This window comes from Carcharodon carcharias, chromosome 11, assembly GCF_017639515.1.
Source record: "Carcharodon carcharias isolate sCarCar2 chromosome 11, sCarCar2.pri, whole genome shotgun sequence".
NCBI lineage: Eukaryota > Metazoa > Chordata > Chondrichthyes > Lamniformes > Lamnidae > Carcharodon > Carcharodon carcharias.
In genome coordinates, this window is record NC_054477.1 from 28,260,573 (window position 1) to 28,280,464 (window position 19,892).

General features: G+C 46.5%; 1 protein-coding gene across 1 annotated transcript in view; it reads right to left on the reverse strand.

Annotated features, from left to right (window-relative positions):
• Positions 1 to 19,892, reverse strand: part of LOC121283860 (von Willebrand factor A domain-containing protein 3B-like) — a 330,503-nt gene that overhangs the window by 290,123 nt on the left and 20,488 nt on the right. The window contains 3 exon segments of the mRNA XM_041198660.1: positions 2,455 to 2,579; positions 6,663 to 6,832; positions 8,012 to 8,171. Coding sequence (XP_041054594.1) covers positions 2,455 to 2,579; positions 6,663 to 6,832; positions 8,012 to 8,171 — 455 coding nt within the window.

The following is a 19,892-nucleotide window of genomic DNA, read 5'->3' on the forward strand; positions in this document are numbered from 1 at the left end:
TCAGTGAGTGTGATGCAATCTCCTTGGATGATGTGGATGTCATGATTGAATAGCTGGTATTGTGTGCAAGTTGTAGGATGTGGGGGTGTGAGGTTTGCAACAGTGTGTAAGTTGTAGTGAAGCATATGAATGCCAGATATGATTGATGGACATTGCTGGTCAGGGAGAGATGGGTGTGTGATAATTTGAGCAGTATTTAAGGCAAGTAATGCAGTTGGCAGGATAGAGCCTTTGAAGATGCATTCACTGACCTTGACCACCATTTGAGGTCATTGATCCTCTTGCAGCACTGCATCCAGGTCGTTGGGTTTTACTCCTGGCACTGACTTCCATAGCTATCTGCTCCCATTGCCTTCTTAGTATGTATCTGGACCTTATGGATGCAGTAAATCTTTCCACTTTTCCACCTCCTCACTAAGACCTCCAGCGTAGCAGCTGAAAACCTCCCATGTTGTGCCATTGTTCAATATTTCACAGCTCACATTCACTTCCTTTATAAATTTGTATTCGCTCATGAGTTTTGGGTATCACTGGCATGGCTAGCATTTATTTCCTATTCCTAATTGCCCTTGAGAAGGTGATGGTGAGCTGCTGCTGTCTGTGTGGTGTACCCCACAAAGCTGTTACATAGGGAACGCCAAGACCTTGACCCAGCAACAATGGAATGTGATATAGTTCCATGTCGGCATAGTGTGTGCCTCGGAGGGGAATTTGAAGGTGGTGGCGTGCATCTGCTGCACCTGTCTTTCTGGGTAGTCGAAGTTGTGGGTTTAGAAGATGCTGTTGAAGGAGCTTTGGTGACTCGCTGAAGATGGTACACACTGCAGTCACGGCAAGCTGGTGATAGGTGGAGTATTTAAGATGGTGGATGGGGTGCCAGTCAAACAGGCTGCCATACCACGGATATTATCAAGCTTTTTCAATGTTGTTGCCCTCATCCAGGCAAGAGGGGAGTATTTTATCACACTCCCTGTTTGTGCCTCGTAAATGGCAGAAAGGCTTTGGAGAGTCAGGAAGTGAATTACTTGCCGCAGAATTCCCAGCCCCAGCCCTGCTCTTGTAGACACAATTAAAGGTGAGTTTTGCCTGACACTTTTGTGGCACAAATGTTAGTCAGGGTGACCACCTCCAGTCGAAAAATAAGGGACGCTTCACTGCGGGGGGTGCTGGACAGTTGGTCATCCTGATGTGAGCTGCCACTTACCAACCTGAGTTCAGTTCTTGCTGTATATGAGCATGGGTTGCCTCATTATCTGAGGAGCTGTGAATGGAATCGAACATTGTGCAATCAGCAGTGAACATCCCCACTTCTAACCTTATGATGGAGGGAAAGTCACTGATGAAGCAGCTGAAGATGGCTGAGCCTAGTATACTGCTCTGAAGAACTCCTGCAGCGAAATCCTGGGACTGAGATGACTGGCCTCCAATAACAACAGTCGCCTTCTTTTATGCTAGTTATGACTCAAGGCAGTGGATAATTTTCCCCCAATTCCAATTGACTTCAGTTTTACAAGGGATCCTTGACATTACACTCGGTCAAACGCGGCCCTGATGCCAAAGACAATAACTTTCACCTCACTTCTGGAATGCAGCTCTTTTGACAATGTTTGGGCCAAGGTTGCAATGAGGTCTGGAACCATGTGATCCTGGCAGAACTCAACTTGAGCATCAGTGAGCAGGTTATTGGTCAGTGAGTACCACTTGGTAGCACTGTGAATAATATCTTTGCTGTTGATTGAGAGTAGACTAGTATGGCTGTAATGGGCCAAATTGGATTTGTCCTGCACAACTGCCAGCACATGGTCCTGTAACAACGCACCACCCCTTTAAGCAGTGTAGGCTAGCTTTAACTGGTGCTAGCCACTTATGGTATTGGGCCCTCGCTCAGACATCCAGCCAATCAGCAATGGTTAGCAATGGCTGGATGTTGAAGTCATTGGCATGCTGCCTCTGTTGCAATCAATGAACACAAGTTAAGCGCGATCAAATTTAGTTAGCTAGACATATAAAATGCCACACTTAGAAGGCACAGCAACATTGGATATATTTTCTTTGTTTTGCCAAGTAAAAACCATCAGTTGAGTATAAATCAGGTTTCCCCACTCTAAACTCATGCCAATCTTTTCATTGACGTTCATGAAAAAATGGAATACACTTTCAGCTGATATCCAATCCCTATGACATTATTATAAAAACAAAAAACTGCGGATGCTGGAAATCCAAAACAAAAACAGAATTACCTGGAAAAACTCAGCAGGTCTGGCAGCATCGGCGAAGAAGAAAAGAGTTGACGTTTCGAGTCCTCATGACCCTTTCTGTTCAGAACTAGTTCTGTTGAAGGGTCATGAGGACTCGAAATGTCAACTCTTTTCTTCTCCGCCGATGCTGCCAGACCTGCTGAGTTTTTCCAGGTAATTCCCCTATGACATTATTCTTGTCTCCAGACATACTGACCTGGTGGCACACCTCCAATCAGTTTCCTCTGAATCTTTGGAACCTCAGTATCTGTGTCCTTCAAACCACTGGGGGAAAGTGTTTCATCCTCTTCACATTCACCCATTAGAGCAAATGCATGAAATCTGCCAGGACATGGTTACATGCATATTAACAAACATGGAACAAAGCCTGACACTAGAATGCTAAGCATTTGAGAATCTTCTTCTCTGCTTTTTACAATTAGTTAACCAAGCAATAGACTAGCAATGGGGTCACATAGAGGCTGTTAATGAACTGACAATTTCAGGCTTCTCAGATGAATACTCATAGGGCTGAATTTTCAGGATGGCAGGGGCTCATTCAAAGAGGCAGCGAGGAACAAATCATTGATTGGCATAAGGCGGGACTTCCGCTCCTCACTCGAGAGGAAGTCCCACCTTGGAGAGTTGCCAGCCAATCAGATTGGTCAACAGTTCTCCAGTTCCTCCAGGCACAGCGTTGCAGTGGCTGGAAGAGGCACTGCAGAGAGCTGCCTGGTATAAGTCCCGGAAACCAGAGGTCAGGTAAGTGGCAGGAGTTCCAAGGGTAGGGAAGGCCTGGTGGGTTACGAGGTGGGTATTGGGGTCTCAGGGGATAGGACGGTAGGGGGGAAGATGGTCCAGAGATCACCAAGCCTTAAGAGGAAGGTGCCCCCAGTCTGAAGGGGGCTTCTGATGGAGGCGCCCCCATCCTCCACTTCCCACCCAATATCGAACTAACTTTATTTACGCTGGCATCTGCCCGCCAGCCTAAAAATTGAGGCTGGATGGGAAAAGGTCCTTAACGGGCCATTAAGTGGCCAATCAAGGGCTTTAACTGGGACAACGGTGGGCTTCCTATCCAAGGCCCTGCCCACCCAAGCATAAAATCACTGCCAAGTCAGGGCAGGTGGGAACCTGGAGGGAAATCCTGTCCATGCAATTTCACTGCCCCCCCCACCCCCCTCCACCCCACAACACCACACCCCCCTCCCCCACTACCTCAGAACATGCTGGGAGAAGGGGGGAGTGTAAAGTTCTGGCCATAGAGTTATTACGGCACAGAAAGAGTCCTTTTGGCTCATCGAATCTACGTAATTAGGGATTGCTCTCATTACTCATACCAGTTATCAAATTCAATAAAAAATGCATTTCCAAAACATCTGCTGATGGCTCAGTAAAGCTTTCCAATTAGTAGTTACGCCTACAGGTTCATTCCCCGGTCTGTGCTCAATTAACTGGTTTCTGGGTAGAAATAGCAGGGCTATAGTCCGTCGCTATCTCAGCATTCCTCAGATAGGCAGAGAAAAAAATTGCTCGTAGCCTTAATTAGTGACCCCTCACTTTGAAGTGTGTATGGAAGGAAATAGCTTTGCTATCTTCTGTCAAATTGACTAACAACGATTACCATTAAGGCTCATACTTGAATAAGAGTCACTTGGATAGGGTTTTGGAAGGAAATCAGTAGAACTGTCCTTCCTGAAGGTGGAAAACAGGCTCAAGGGGTCAAATGACTTACATTTGTTCCTATGCTTGCATGTTCCTAATCTCAGCTGGTGCCAATTTCCACAAGTAACATTCAGGAGAATTTGGTGCATTAAAAAATGCTTTACAAATGGTTTTAATTTGCTCATGATAAAATCAGAAGAACACCAGGTCTATGCGGAAATCCTCCTGAATTGTAGGGATGGGAGTCCCAAATTCTTAATTCATTGTAAAATTTCTGAACGTCATCTGACCAGGGATTAGGATCATATACAATGAAACCTGGAAAAGGAAAGATGGAATAAGAAGGGGCAGAGAGAAACGTGGAAATGATGGTAATGATCTTGAAGAAGCCAGAAAACCTACAGTACAGGAAAGAACAGGAAGAACTAGGGAAACAACGTCTGGGATATGAATTGATTCCAGGCAAAACTGATGATATGAAAGTCTGTTTCCCACTAGTTGAGCCCAAGGCTTAAATGGGGCCTAAATTTGTTATCACCCAACAGGGCACGATTCCAGCAGTGCACAGCAACAATCATGCACTTTGTCACTGCCTGAGCAGAGCCAAATCAATTTGAAATCAGTACACACTTTTGCATTCAAAGGGTAGTGGAAAACTGGAACTCTCCTCCCCAAAAAGCTGTGGTCAACTGAAGTTTACAACTAATATATTTTTGTTGGATACGGGTATCAAAAGGTCTGGGCCAAAGGCAAGTAAAGGAAGTTAAGGCACAGGTCAGCCATGATCTAATGGAATTGTGGAAAACAGGCATGAGACTTTGAATGGCCTACTCCCACTCATATGTTCCTGATCTCAGCTAGTACCAATTCCAACAGGCAAGTGCAGGAGGGGAGGGGGGCATTCAGGAAGGAGGTTGGCAGCAGCCCACAGTAGTTGTGTGGGGTCTGGAGCAGCATGCCTTCCCCTTACGAGACCACAGAAAGGAAGGTTTTGGAGTGATGCAGCCTCTTTAAAGGAACCATCAGGCAGCTCAAGCTCCAGAAAGGAGTCTAAATGGAAATGGGCTCAGAAGCCCAATGAGGTCTAGTTAAAAACGTTCAGTGTGTTCATTTCAGATGGCTGCCAGGGCGTCCATACTCAAAAAAAAAGCCATCGCCAATTTAACGGTGACTTCATGCAGTTCCGGGGCAGGCCTTAGGCCTGTTACATTGGTTATTGTTAAGCCCATTTCAAAGCTGGAAAATGGGCATGGCAATATTGAACTTAGATCCCGAATTCTTATAATTTGGCACAATAGCTACATGGGCAGTGGTATAATAGGAAATCCTCTTATGATGTTAAGTTGAAGATTTATTGGTGTGATAGTGAAAAGTTTTAACTGGGATTGGCTGGTGGTGACACAAAAGGGCTGAAATTATTATATGCACTATTGTAAAAAAATCATTAACCCATTGCAATTAAGTGTTGAAAGCAACACAATTTTTCATGTCCCTTCCGCTGACATGCTCACCTTGATGAAAGAACAAAAAGCATCAACAGGTTCCTTTTTAATTAACAAATTGGAATGTCCCAAAAATTATAATTTTAAAGTGTGGAATAGCCTGACTTGTGATAGGTTGGAGCAAGCTGTTTATACTGAGAATGGATTCAATCTGTTCAAATAAACAAAAATGTTTTCAGAAAAGTAGCATGAATGTTAAATGGGTTCCCTTGGTCTTTAGGACTTTTTCCTAATTACAAAATGTGCAATTTTTCATCTGCTGAATGAAAGGAGAAGAAACACTCACAGACATGACACAAGTACCTTTTCACATTTTAAAATAATCATATGATGACATTGTGTACAAATGAATAGCTCCTAAACTCTAGGCCTTAAGCAAAATCAGCAGACTGCACATCAAAATAATTAGTCAGAAAAACCAGGCCTTAAATAGATAATATCTAGCATTATCATTCAGGTTATGTGAAAATGTGATTTGTTGCTCATGTCATATTTCAAATTGGATTTAATTTTAAAATGTACCAACAATTTAATTTAATTTCATGGCACTGGTTAAATGATAGCTATTTTGCCTCACTAGGCAACACAATTAGTTGAGATTAACTGTCTGGTGTTGTAATGTATTATGGGCCTTGGCCCTTCACCAAAGCCTCTCATGTTAAAAACAGAAAGCCAAAGTTCAAACCTGAAGATTCCTGATACTTGGACATGCCTGCTTTATTTATGAGAGCTTGGCCAGTTACAGTTCGGGTGATTGTATGGAATATAATCCTGGAGAACACTGTCAGTTTGCTTATCCGTCTGCCACTTAGAGCTATACTAATGATGGTCTTGGAAAGATCATAAACCACAATGCCCCACCATGCCAAAAGAAAAAAGGTTAAGGGCACCAATCAAGGGAAAATGGGAAGGAGTAAGAAAGGATTTGGCAGTTCTTTCTACAGTTTAACCTGTAACTCTGGAAACCCCTGGGCATGAGTGAATTAGGATGGTCTCTGAATTAAAGAGCATCAATTCACTGTCACTTTTAAGGCATTACTTATGGTAGAACATTGAATGCATCTAAAACTGAAACCTGGAGCTGCACATTCTTCTATCAAGCATTCAATGTTATTTCACACATAAATTATCAGTCGCTGACATTTAACATGTAAAAGAAAATCAGAAATGAGGCTTCCATTAATGTTCCAATGCTCAATTAAGTTAAGAAGTGTCAAGTAGGAATTATCCATTGTCCCACATGCTATTTACATTGTACCTTCCTGCAGTAAAATGAGCCAATTCTTTCAGAAACCGAATTGTTGCTTCTTCCTTAGCGTTAAACGATACTGTGTGGACTGGGCATGGGCTCTTTGCCAACTTCCAACGCAAAAGCTCCCTCATCGCCTCAGGACCATCACCAACAGTGAAAAAGTAAACTGCCTCAATCTGCAGGATGAACAGTAGAAATATTGCATGGGATTCTCCAGGTGAATAGACACAAGGAAACAGCAGAATAACTAATTTATTCCAGGAGCAAAGGAAAGTCACCTTCACAATTCACCTGTGATTCTGTCTGTCACAAATTATGTGGAAATATTTCTTGATTAAGAAAAGCAATTATTTCACTGTTCCAGAGCGCATTTTTCTTAATTATTTACTGACTTTATTTGATAAAAATTACTTATCTGATTAAAATTACGCCAATTATGTAAGCACCTCATATCACATGACAGGAACCAGCAAATTAATGACAGAAAAGGGCCCATTGATCTTACACCTCAATACCTATATCAGCTCCCAATATGCAAAGCCACGTGCCAAGAGCAGTAATTCAAAAAATCTGCTCCACTGTATCTAGAACAATAATGTGGGCTGTATAATTTTGTTGATGCATTTTTCCCAATTATAATTATAAAGTTAATCATTGTTCTTTTTTTAATGTTGCTATGTGTTTATGTGGTAGTAATAATAAATGTCCAGAATCTAAAACAATCACTTTTTTTGTTCTTTTGCAGTTCAGATATGTGGTAAGATCAACATTTTTCCAATACTTAATTGAAATTGGGTATTGCTGAAAAAAAATACATGCTGTCAAAGCTTTTCATCTTCACTCATCAGGACATTTTGCAAGAATGCCGAATGTAAAAGGAACAACAAATTTATACTTCATGAGAAGAGAGTGCTGATTGGTCAGCAAGTGGACTCTGATTGTTAGAGGCGTTGCCATGGAAAATGAACCAGTCAACTGATGACTGACAGTTAACTGAGCTTGGCAGCTAACTGTCAGCCATCAGTTAACAGGTGAATTCTCCATGGCAACGCCTCTAACAATCAGAGTCCACTTGCTGACCAATCAGCATTCTTTTCTCATGAAGTATAAATTTGTTGTTCCCTTTACTTTTGGCATTCTAGCGAAATGTTCTGATGAGTGAAGATGAAAAGCTTCAACAAGTATATTTTTTCAGCAATACAAGTTCTGTATTACCAAACAACTATCAAATTGAAATTGTTGAATTTCAATTAATATCCACTTACGCTGTAGGATGTTTTATGAATTGTCATTTAGTAATGTATGCTAATATAATTCTGAATGGAAATGGTCCACCCAAATTAACCAAATCTCACAGTATTATCACTCGTTGCTTGTAACACAGCCTCCACTGAACTTGTCTTGCTAGTAGTTGGCATATGGTGAAGATTCCTTATCCATTCAATTGCTGAGTCTATGGTCTGTGCAGTAACAGGAATAGCTTTGTCCTGCCATATAACCATTTCTTCAGCTGCCCTGTAGATCATTAGCAACAAGATAACATAGGTTAACCAATTGAACACTGAATTAACATCATGGTTAGGCATGGACAAGGGTCAAAATATATTCCATGTGCCTCAACCATAAACACTCTTTTCAATGTACTTTCATTTATTATCTGAACACAACCATTTAACAACTCAGATATTTTGGAGCAGATCTTAACATCTCACCGTCAACAAGAATGTGGGGGGCGAGGGGTAAATATTGGATTTGCATTCTTCCCTCCATATTCATGCTGTGCTATTGCCCATCGCCATTTTAACTCTTGGGTTTTGAAAGGCATCATAAGTGCTCGCCAGAGGCAGACAAGCACCTCATAACTATGCAAAATCGGGGTCCTATGATGTAGTTTGAAATTTACACAATTTTAACAATGGGTCATGTAATGATTGTCAGAGTGACCTGTGAAACCTGGCTGTCAGCAAGAGTCTGGCCAGAAGATGCCCAGGTTAATAAATAAAATTACATTTTTGGGTGGTTTCCTTGTGGTCCAGGAGTCCTCTGTCTGTCTCCCTCAGGGAATGTTGGGAATCCCTTGTGCTGGGATTCTTTCATCTGCCTGCGAGCCCCTCTGAACCACCACCCAACACTCACCATAATGCTGGGAACTGTTCCTTTGGGAAAAATCCCACTGTCACTCACCAACCACCTAGAGATTCCACTTCATTAGGGTGAGAGTCTATCTTGGAACATGGTAATAAGGCACAAGAGTTAAAATGGTGCAGGGCTCACATCGGCGAAATATTCTGAAACCTTTTGCCTTCAGAAAAGGAAGATGCTCATCCATTTCTACATTTTGTTGTTTCTTTCAATAATTTGTTTTGTTTCCTTTTAAAATTGTCTTAAGATTTTTTTCATTCATTCACGGGAGGTGGGCTTCGCTGGCTGGGCCAGCATTTATTGCCCATCCCTAGTTGTCCTTGAGAAGGTGGTGGTGAGCTGCCTTCTTGAACCACTGCAGTCCACGTGGTGTAGGTACACCCACAGTGCTGTTAGGAAGGGAGTTCCAAGATTTTGATCAAGTGACAATGAAGGAACGTCGTTATATTTCCAAGTCAGGATGGTGAGTTACTTGGAGGGGAACTTCCAGGTGGTGGTGTTCCCATCTATACGCTGCCCTTGTCCTTCTAGATGGTAGTGATCGTGGGTTCGGAAGATCCTGTCGAAGGAGCCTTGGTGAATTTCTGCAGTGCATCTTATAGATGGTACACACTGCTGCTACTGTGCATTGGTGGTGGAGGAAGTGAATGTTTGTGGATGTGGTTCCAATCAGGCGGGCTGCTTTGTCCTGAATGGTGTCAAGCTTCTTGGGTATTGCAGGAGCTGCATTCATCCAGGCAAGTGAAGGGTATTCCATCACACTAGTGACTTGTGCCTTGTAAATGGTGGACAGGTTTGGGGAATCAGGAGGTGAGTTACTCGTCATAGGATTCCTTGCCTCTGACCTGCTATTGTAGCAATAGTATTTATATGGCTAGTCCAGTTCAGTTTCTGGTCAATGGTAACCCGCAGGAGGTTGATAGTGGGGGATCTAGTGATGGTAATGCCATTGAACATCATGGGACGATGATTTGATTGTCTCTTGTTGGAGATGGCCATTGCCTGGCACTTGTGCAGGGCAAATGTTAACTTGCCACTTGTCAGCCCAAGCCTGGATATTGTCCATTGGACATGGACTGTGTCAGTATCTGAGGAGTTGCGAATGATGCTGAACATTGCACACAATCATCAGCGAGCGTCCCCACTTCTAACCTTATGATGGAAGGAATGTCATTGATGAAGGAGCTGAAGATGGTTGGGCTGAGGACAATATCTGCTTAGGGCTAAGATAGAACCCCTCCTTTCTTCCTACCCACCCACAGCCTTAAATCCACACCTACCTACCCCCCAACCTGCCCGAACCCTCCCTGCCCAAGACCCTGGACTTACCTGTTTCTGGTTGGCCAGCAGCTCCACAGGGTGGGACTTCCGCTCCAGTGAGGGGTGGAACTCCCACTCAGCCCTTGTTTACTTGCTTGCAGTGCATTATGGCTGCAGGGCGGGCTGGCATGGAAAGGGTCGGCTCCTTAATGACTTTGCCTCCAGGGGGGTTGAGCCATGCTGTCCACCCCCACCCCCATAATATTCAGCCCTTCATTCCTGATCCAGGATGTACATAAGAGCACGAGAAATACGAGCAGGAGTAGGCCTTCAGGCTCTTCGAGCTTGCTCCACCAGTCAATAATATCTTGGCTGATCTGATGTGGCAAAAGCTGCACTTACCTGTCTGTCCCCTTGGCTCTTTTGTCAATCAAAATCTGCTTATCTCTGTCTTGAATATCTTCAATGACCCAGGCTCCACTGGAGGAGAGAATTCCAAACATTAACGACCCTCTGAGAGAAGAAATTCCTCCTCATCTCTGTCTTAAATGGGATACCCCTTCTTTTGAAACTGTGCCCCCTAGTTCCAGATTCCCCCAGAGGAAACATCCTCTCAGCATCTACCCTGTCACACCCCCTCAGAATCTTAAAAAAAAAGGAATGAAACCAGACAGACCATCCGGCATCGGCCTAGGCACCAAAACGACAATGGCAATCTCAGCCCTGTTGACCCTGCAAAGTCCTCCTTACTAACATCTGGTGGCTAGTGCCAAAATTGGGAGAGCTGTCTCACAGACTAGTCAAGTAACAACCTGACATAGTCATCCTCACAAAATCATACCTTACAGGTAATGTCCTAGGCGCCACCATCACCATCCCTGCATATATCCTGTCCCACTGGCAGGACAGACCCAGCAGAGGTGGCAGTACAGTGGTACACAGTCGGGAGGGAGTTGCCCTGGGAATCAACATCGACTCTGGACCCCATGAAGTCTCATGGCACTAGGTCAAACATGGGCAAGGAAACTTCCTGCTGATTACCATGTACTGCCCTCCCTCAGCTGATTAGTGCTTCTCTATGTTGAACACCGCTTGGAGGAAGCACTGAGGGTGGCAAGGGTGCAGAATGTACTCTGGGTGGGGACTTCAATGTCCATCACCAAGAGTGGCTCAGTAGCACCACCTCTGACCAAGCTGGTCAAGTCCTAAAGGACTTGCTGCTAGGCTGCACCAGGAACCAACAAGAGGAAAAAACTTACTTGACCTCATCCTCAACAATCTGCCCACCGCAGATGCATCTGTCCATTACAATATCAGTAGGAGTTACCACCGCACAGTCATTGTGGAGATGAAGTCCCACCTTCACATTGAGGATACCCTCCATTGTGTTGTGTGGCACTATTGCCGTGCTAAATGGGATAAATTTCAAACAGATCTAGCAACTCAAGACTGGGCATCCATGAGATGCTGTGGGCCATCAGCAGCAGCAGAATTGTACTCAAACGCAATCTGTAACCTCATGGCCCAATATATCCCCCACTCTACCATTACCATCAAGCCTGGGGATCAATCCTGGTTCAATGGAGAGTGCAGGAGGGCATGGCAGGAGCAGCACCAGGCATACCTAAAAATGAGGTGTCAACCTGGTGAAGCAATAACACAGGATTACTTGCATGCTAAACAGCATAAGCAGCAAGTGATAGTCAGAGCTCAGCAATCCCACAACCAACAGATCAGATCTAAGCTCTGTAGTCCTGCCACATCCAGTCGTGAATGGTGGTGCACAGTTAAACAACTCACTGGAAGAGGAGGTTCCACAAATATCCCCATCCTCAATGATGGAGGAGCCCAGCACATCAGTGCAAAAGATAAAGCTGAAGCATTTGCTGCAATCTCCAGCCAGAAGTGCCAAGTGGATGATCCGTCTCGGCCTCCTTCAGAGGTCCCAAGTATCACAGATCCCAGTCTTCAGCCAATTCAGTTCACTCCACATTATGTCAAGAAACAGTTGAAGGCACTGGATAATGCAAAGGGGCCTGACAATATTCCGGCAATAGTATTGAAGACTTGTGCTCCAGAACTTGCTGCACCCAAGCCAAGCTGTTCCAATACAGCTACAACACTGGCATCTACCCAGCTATGAGGAAAATTGCCCAGGTATGTCCTGTACACAAAGCAGGATGAATCCAACCTGGCCAATTACAGCCCCATCAGCCTACTCTTGGTCATCAGTAAAGTAATGGAAGGGGTCATCAATAGTGCTATCAAGCGGCACACCCAGGGCCACTCAACTCCTGACCTCATTACAGCTTTAGTTCAAACATTGACAAAACAGCTGAATTTCTGAGGTGATTTGAGAGTGGCTGCCCTTGATCAAGGCAGCATCTGACAATGTGGCATCAAGGAGCCCGAGCAAAACTGGAGTCAATATGAATCAGAGGAAAACTCTCTGCTGGTTAGAGTCATACCTAGCACAAAGGAAGATGGTTGTGGTTGTTGCAGATTAGTCATTTCAGCTCCAGGTGTCCTTGGCCCAACCATCTTCAGCTGCTCCATCAATGACCTTCCTTCCATCATAAGGTCAGAAGTGGCGATATACGTTGATGATGATGCACAATGTTCAGCACCATTTGTGACTCATCAGATACTGAAGAAGTCCATGTCCAAATGCAGCAAGACCTGGACAATATCCAGGCTTGAGCTCACAATTGGCAAGTAACATTCACACCATACAAGTGTCAGGCAATGACCATCTCCAACAAGAGAGAATCCAACCATTTGCCCCTTGATGTTCAATGGTATTACCATCACCGGATCCCCCACTATCAACATCCTGAGGGTTACCATTGACCAGAAACTGAACTGGACTAGCTATATAAATACTGTGGCTACAAGAGCAGGTCAAGGCTAGGAGTTGTGCAATGAGTAACTCACTTCCTGACTCCCCAAAGCCTGTCCACCATGTACAAGGCACAAATCAGTAGTGTGGTGGAATACTCCCCACTTGCCTGGATGAGTGCAGCTCCCACAACATCCAAGAAGCTTGACACCATCCAGGACAAAGTAGCCTGCTTGATTGGCACCACATCTACAAACATTCACTCCCTCCACCACCAATGCACAGTAGCAGCAGTGTGTACCATCTACAAGATGCACTCCAGGAATTTGCCAAGGCTCCTTTGACAGCACCTACCAAACCCATGACCACTACCATCTAGAAGGACAAGTGCAGCAGATAGATGGGAACACCACCACCTGGAAGTTCCCCTCCAAGTCACTCACCATCCTGACTTGGAAATATATCGCCGTTCCTTCATTGTCATTTGGTCAAAATCCTGAAACTCCCTCCCTAACAGCTCTGTGGGTGTACCTACATCACAGACTGCAGCAGTTCAAGAAGGCAGCTCACCAACACCTTCTCAAGGACAACTAAGGATGGAAAATAAATGCTGACCCAGCCAGTGAATCCCACATCCCGTGAATGAATGTAAAAAGATCACCTCTCATTCTTCTAAACTCCAATGAGTGTCGGCTGAAACTGCTCAACCTTCCCTCACAAGATAACTTTATCCTTCATCCCAGAATTGAGCTCTGTGAATCTTCTCTGAACTGCTTCCAATGCACATATATCCCTTACATAAACTTTACCAGGCTGCAAAAAGGATGAGTGACTGAACAAGACATGAAGAGCGGCAAAATTCGTAATGTTACAGAGCTGTCCTTTAGCATACAGAAAAGCAAAGGCACAACACATACACTCATTCAAAAGGAAATGTATTAGGTTAATTGCTAGTAAAGAAATCAGTCACTCTGAGCTCAGGCAAAACAAGGAGAAATCCATAAGTGAAACCATATGTCGCAACAGACCAGGAATGTCACCAGGTAACTCACTCATTTGGTAGCAGGCTTACAACTCAGTCAGAAGCTTATGGGTTTAAGCCCACTCCAGGATCTGGATTTTATGTGCCCCGGCCAGGCGTATTTTTGGTGGGAGGGTGGGGCACATAAAATACGGTGGGTACCCAGCCCACCACCTTCCCACCCACCCCTCAGCTCACCGTCTTGGCACAGTAGGTGGGCTGGTGCCAAAGCCGACAGCCCACCTTATGTAACTAAATAATCAAGGTTCAGATGAGCTTGATAACAATCCAGTTGACCCCACCCCCCCTCCCTAAGCTGGCTAAACCCTCCCTCCCCAATACCCTGATTTACCTCACTCCGAGATCCATTGGACCTTTTTCTTGGGAGTGGTTGCAGTCCCGGCAGCGTCCACTATATAGCTCTTAGCGCTGCCGGGGCTGATGGAGCTGCCAGCCAATCGGATAGGCTGGCAGCTCCTGAGGGCAGGACTTCCTCTCCAATGGGGGGGCCGAAGCCCCACTTGCCACTGATTTAGCCCGCCTGCAGCATGTTTTGGCTGTGAGGCAGGCTGACATGGAGCAAGTTGGCTTCCAGCCAACTTTCCTTCTGCCAGGGGGTTGGCTGGGGTGTGGGGTGGGGGGTGTGGGATGGTGGTGGGGGTAGGGGTGGGGTGGGGGGAGGGGGCAAGCTATCCACTCCTCCCTCCATAAAATATAGCCCCAGGACATTTGAGCACATAGTCTAGGCTGACATTTCAGTGCAGTACTGAAGGAGTGCCACATTCTTGGGGGCTTCTTTTGGAACTGAGGGTTCATCCACCTATTCAGCTGGGCATAAAAGATCCCATGGCACTATTCAAAGGTGACATCTACCTCCTAGTGTTTGGCCAATATCCCTGTCTTAAACAAATTAATTCAGATCGTTTGCTGCGTGTGGGATCTTGTTATTTGTCTACTTAATGGTAAGGTATTTCAAAGTAACTTATTGTATGGAAAATACTTCAGAATATTTCTAAGGCATGATAAGGCACAATATCACTGTAAATCTTGCATTTTTTTCTGTCAAATATGGAGAACGCAGCCTAATACATTGCCTTACAATTCAATGCATCTGCCGTTCAGTAACTTGAACACAAATGACTTATTATTCCACTATAATAAACAAAAACACACAACGGAGAAAACATATCGCACTAAACCACAACAAACAGGCATCAACAAATTTAATGAATGCTTACAAACATGATAATGAAACAAAAATATCCTAAAACAAAAGCAAAAAAACAAACTAGACACACCTTAAACACTCCAACACAAGTAATACCCAAGAGGGTGCTATCCTCACTGTGATTAAACCATGTTGAACTGTGACCCGGGGCAGAATTTTCCGTGCCCGCTGGCGGCAGGCGTGATAGGTGGCGTGAGCGGACAATATGACGTGAACGGTTTCACGACAGCGGGAAGGCAGGTCGCAATATTCCGCTCAGCCCACCAGTGGCGGGCCGCATTTACTGCCATCAGTCGTCAGGAACCTCATTGTAATACAGGAGCATATCATTACTAGGCCATCCTGCCAGGATCTTGCACTCCTGCTGGATCGTCCGTCCACGTCAATGGGAGAGCACGCCAATGTGTTTCACAACAGCACAGAGGTGACCTGCACTTGTGCACTGGACGTGAGTGCACAGCATCGTTCTGCAGAGCTCACCAGGGTCGCCTGTTGCTTTGCAGGCTTCAGGAGCGCCAGGGGGTTGGGGTTAAGTGCCGCCTTGCCTCTGAGGCAACTTTTGAGGGTGAGGGGGAGGGGGAGGGGGAGCAGGGGGCAAGTGCAGCCCTGCCTCTCAGGTGACTTATGAGGCTGAGGGGGAACTGGGGGCAAGTGCAGCCCTGCCATTGAGGCAACTTCTGGCGGGGGGCTGGGGGGAAGTGAGAACAAGGGCAGCCCTGCTGTTGGATATAGCGCACAAGCATTTGGGATGGGGAATAGGGTGGGCGAGGGAAGTGGCCACGCATTCAGGAAACCTGTAGAAAGTGACTATTCCACTGCAACTCAGACAGTTCAGGCGCAGCCACATTGATATGATTGGAACAAAAACAGAATTACCTGGAAAAACTCAGCAGATCTGGCAGCATCGGCGGAGAAGAAAAGAATTGACGTTTCGAGCCCTCATGACCCTTCAGCAGAACTGGTTGAGTCCAAGGAGAGGGGTGAAATATAAGCTGGTTTAAGGTGGGGGTGGTGGGGTGGGGGAGGGGGGGTGGGGGGGTTCGGTGCGGGGAGAGAAGTGGAGGGGGGTGGTGTGGTTGTAGGGACAAGCAAGCAGTGATAGGAGCAGATAATCAAAAAATGTCACAGACAAAAGAACACAGAGGTGTTGAAATTGGTGATATTATCTAAACGAATGTGCTAATTAAGAATGGATGGTAGGGCACTCAAGGTATAGCTCTAGTGGGGGTGGGGGGCATAAAAGATTTAAAAATAATGGAAATAGGCGGGAAAAAAAATCTATATAAATTATTGGAAAAAACAAAAGGAAGGGGGAAGAAACAGAAAGGGGGTGGGGATGGAGGAGGGAGTTCAAGATCTAAAGTTGTTGAATTCAATATTCAGTCCGGAAGGCTGTAAAGTGCCTAGTTGGAAGATGAGGTGCTGTTCCTCCAGTTTGCGTTGGGCTTCACTGGAACAATGCAGCAAGCCAGGGACAGACATGTGGGCATGAGAGCAGGGTGGAGTGTTGAAATGGCAAGCGACAGGGAGGTCTGGGTCATTCTTGCGGACAGACCACAGGTGTTCTGCAAAGTGGTTGCCCAGTTTACGTTTGGTCTCTCCAAAGTAGAGGAGACCGCATTGGGAGCAACAAATGCAGAAGACTAAGCTGGGGGAAACGCAAGTGAAATGTTGCTTCACTTGAAAGGAGTGTTTGGGCCCTTGGACGGTGAGGAGAGAGGAAGTGAAGGGGCAGGTGTTGCATCTTTTGCGTGGGCATGGGGAGGTGCCGTAGGTGGTGGTTGAGGAGTAGGGGGTGATGGAAGAGTGGACCAGAGTGTCCCGGAGGGAACAATCCCTACGGAATGCCGCCGGGGGGGTGAAGGGAAGATGTGTTTGGTGGTGGCATCATGCTGGAGTTGGCGGAAATGGCAGAGGATGATCCTTTGAATGCGGAGGCTGGTGGGGTGATAAGTGAGGACAAGGGGGACCCTATCATGTTTCTGGGAGGGAGGAGAAGGCGTGAGGGCGGATGCGCGGGAGATGGGCCGGACACGATTGAGGGCCCTGTCAACGACCGTGGGTGGAAAACCTCGGTTAAGGAAGAAGGAGGACATGTCAGAGGAACTGTTTTTGAAGGTAGCATCATCAGAACAGATGCGACGGAGGCAAAGGAACTGAGAGAATGGGATGGAGTCCTTACAGGAAGCGGGGTGTGAGGAGCTGTAGTCGAGGTAGCTGTGGGAGTTGGTAGGCTTGTAATGGATATTGGTGGACAGTCTACCACCAGAGATTGAGACAGAGAGGTCAAGGAAGGGAAGGGAAGTGTCAGAGATGGACCATGTGAAAATGATGGTGGGGTGGAGATTAGAAGCAAAATTAATAAATTTTTCCAAGTCCCGACGAGAGCATGAAGCAGCACCGAAGTAATCATCGATGTAGCGGAGAAAGAGTTGTGGAAAGGGGCCAGAGTAGGACTGGAACAAGGAATGTTCCACATACCCCATAAAGAGACAGGCATAGCTGGGGCCCATGCGGGTACCCATAGCCACACCTTTTATTTGAAGGATGTGAGAGGAGTTGAAGGAGAAATTGTTCAGTGTGAGAACAAGTTCAGCGAGACGGAGGAGAGTAGTGGTGGATGGGGATTGTTCGGGCCTCTGTTCGAGGAAGAAGCTAAGGGCCCTCAGACCATCCTGGTGGGGGATGGAGGTGTAGAGGGATTGGACATCCATGGTGAAGAGGAAGTGGTTGGGGCCAGCGAACTGGAAATTGTTGATGTGACGTAAGGTATCAGAGGAATCACGGATGTAAGTGGGAAGGGACTGGACAAGGGGAGAGAGAAGGGAGTCAACATAACGAGAAATGAGTTCCGTGGGGCAGGAGCAAGCTGACATGATTGGTCTACCGGGACAGTTCTGTTTGTGGATTTTGGATAGGAGGTAGAAGCGGGCCGTCCAAGGTTGGGTGACTATCAGGTTGGAAGCTGTGGGAGGAAGATCCCCAGAGGAGATGAGGTTAGTGACAGTCCTGGAAACAGTGGCTTGATTTTTTGATATGAATGGGGTCGGTCTCCTAGCTTAGCTGCCCACCCAAGCAATGCAGAGGCAGCAAAGTGCCACCAAGTTCTCCAGAGCTTCCCCCCATCCCACCACCGCCCGGCCCCCTGGCACAGACTGCAAATTCATGAGCACTTTAGTGGACCAGAGAGCAGTTGGATTGCACACTTTGTACAATCTCCTCAATAAAGCTGTCCATGGAGCAGTCTCTGCTGGAGGCACTCACAGCCCCTTGCAATGTCACCATCCCAGTCTCCCCCATGATTCAAACTAACAGGGCAGCCATGCAGCGCACTAATCTCTGGCCATCCAAATGGTGGCCAGCACTCTCCGGGAAGCGTTAAGGGGCCATCAGACTTAACCAGGGCAGGTTCTTAGTACACCCATGCTAACCACTCTTTCATCTTGCAGGAGGGGTACATCAGATTCGTGGAGCCTGGTGAACTAGCTTTATGCCTGATGGTCTATAGAGCGCGATGAAGATGGAGGAGAGAGTGACTGAGCTCCTGGCTGCGCAAAGGCAGGAGCAGCAACCTCAAGAAGAAGGGGCAGCTAGGGCTCCCACACACGCCACCCAAAAGCCACAGTGAGAGGTCGCAGGCCAGTGCCTAGTGACACCCAGGGTCTATAGACGCCACCTTTCACTCCTGCAGATGACCGAGAGCCAGTGTCACTAAAGACTGTGAATGTCTAGGGAAATGGTCGCTCACACCTGCCACTTACTGCAGGACTTGACGCCAAGGGAACATAGAGGGCATCCACTGCCAGTGGCTGTGAAAGTGACCACAGCTCTCAATTTCTAGGTTAGTGGCTCCTTTCAGGGCTTCACAGGTGACTTTCTGTAGGATCACTCAAGCCTCCACCCACAAATGCATCCATGAGGTCATGGATGCCATCTTCTCGAGGGCACAGAACTTTGTGCATTTTGCCTGGGACCAGGACAGCCAGGATGCAAGAGCGACTGGATTTGCCCAGATCACATGTTCAGGGTGCGATTGGCTGCACTCCTGTGGTGCTCAGATCTCCATCGCAACACACGGTGAATTACATCAACCACAAGGGCTTCCATTCGCTGAATGTGCAGCTGGTATGCGACCACCAGAAGTGCATCCTGAAGGTCTGTGCATGGTTTCCAGGGAGTGTGCACGACGCCTACATCCTCACTCGGTCACAGATCCCTGGAGTCTTCCAACGTCCACAGAAGCTGCAGGGATCGCTCCTCAGGCTCAAGGGCTACCCAAAGAGGCCGTGGCTGATGACACCTGTGCAGTGGCCTAAGACTGCAGCAGAGCGATGGTTTAATGAGGCTCATGTTGCAGTTCGCACCTTAGTGGAGCAGATCTTCGGGATGCTGAAGATGCGGTTCCAATGCCTGGACCGTCTGGTGGAGCCCTGTAATACAGTCCGCAGAGGGTGTCACTCAACGTCGTCATCTGCTGTGCCCTTTACAACCTGGCGTTGCAACGGGGAGAGGAGCTGGCCTGAGGAGAAGATGGTGGAGCTGCACATCTCTTATAATGAGGAGGACGCCAACGGGGATGAGGCTGAGGAAGTCCTCGAAGGCAATGATGATGGGGATGAGGCCCTCGCACTGGCTAGATGAGGCATGCATGCTCGGGAGGCCCTCATAGCTGCTAGATTTATGGAGGATGATGATGACATACAGCGAGGTGTCCCCATAGATCCTTACAGTGCATTTGTGAACGTT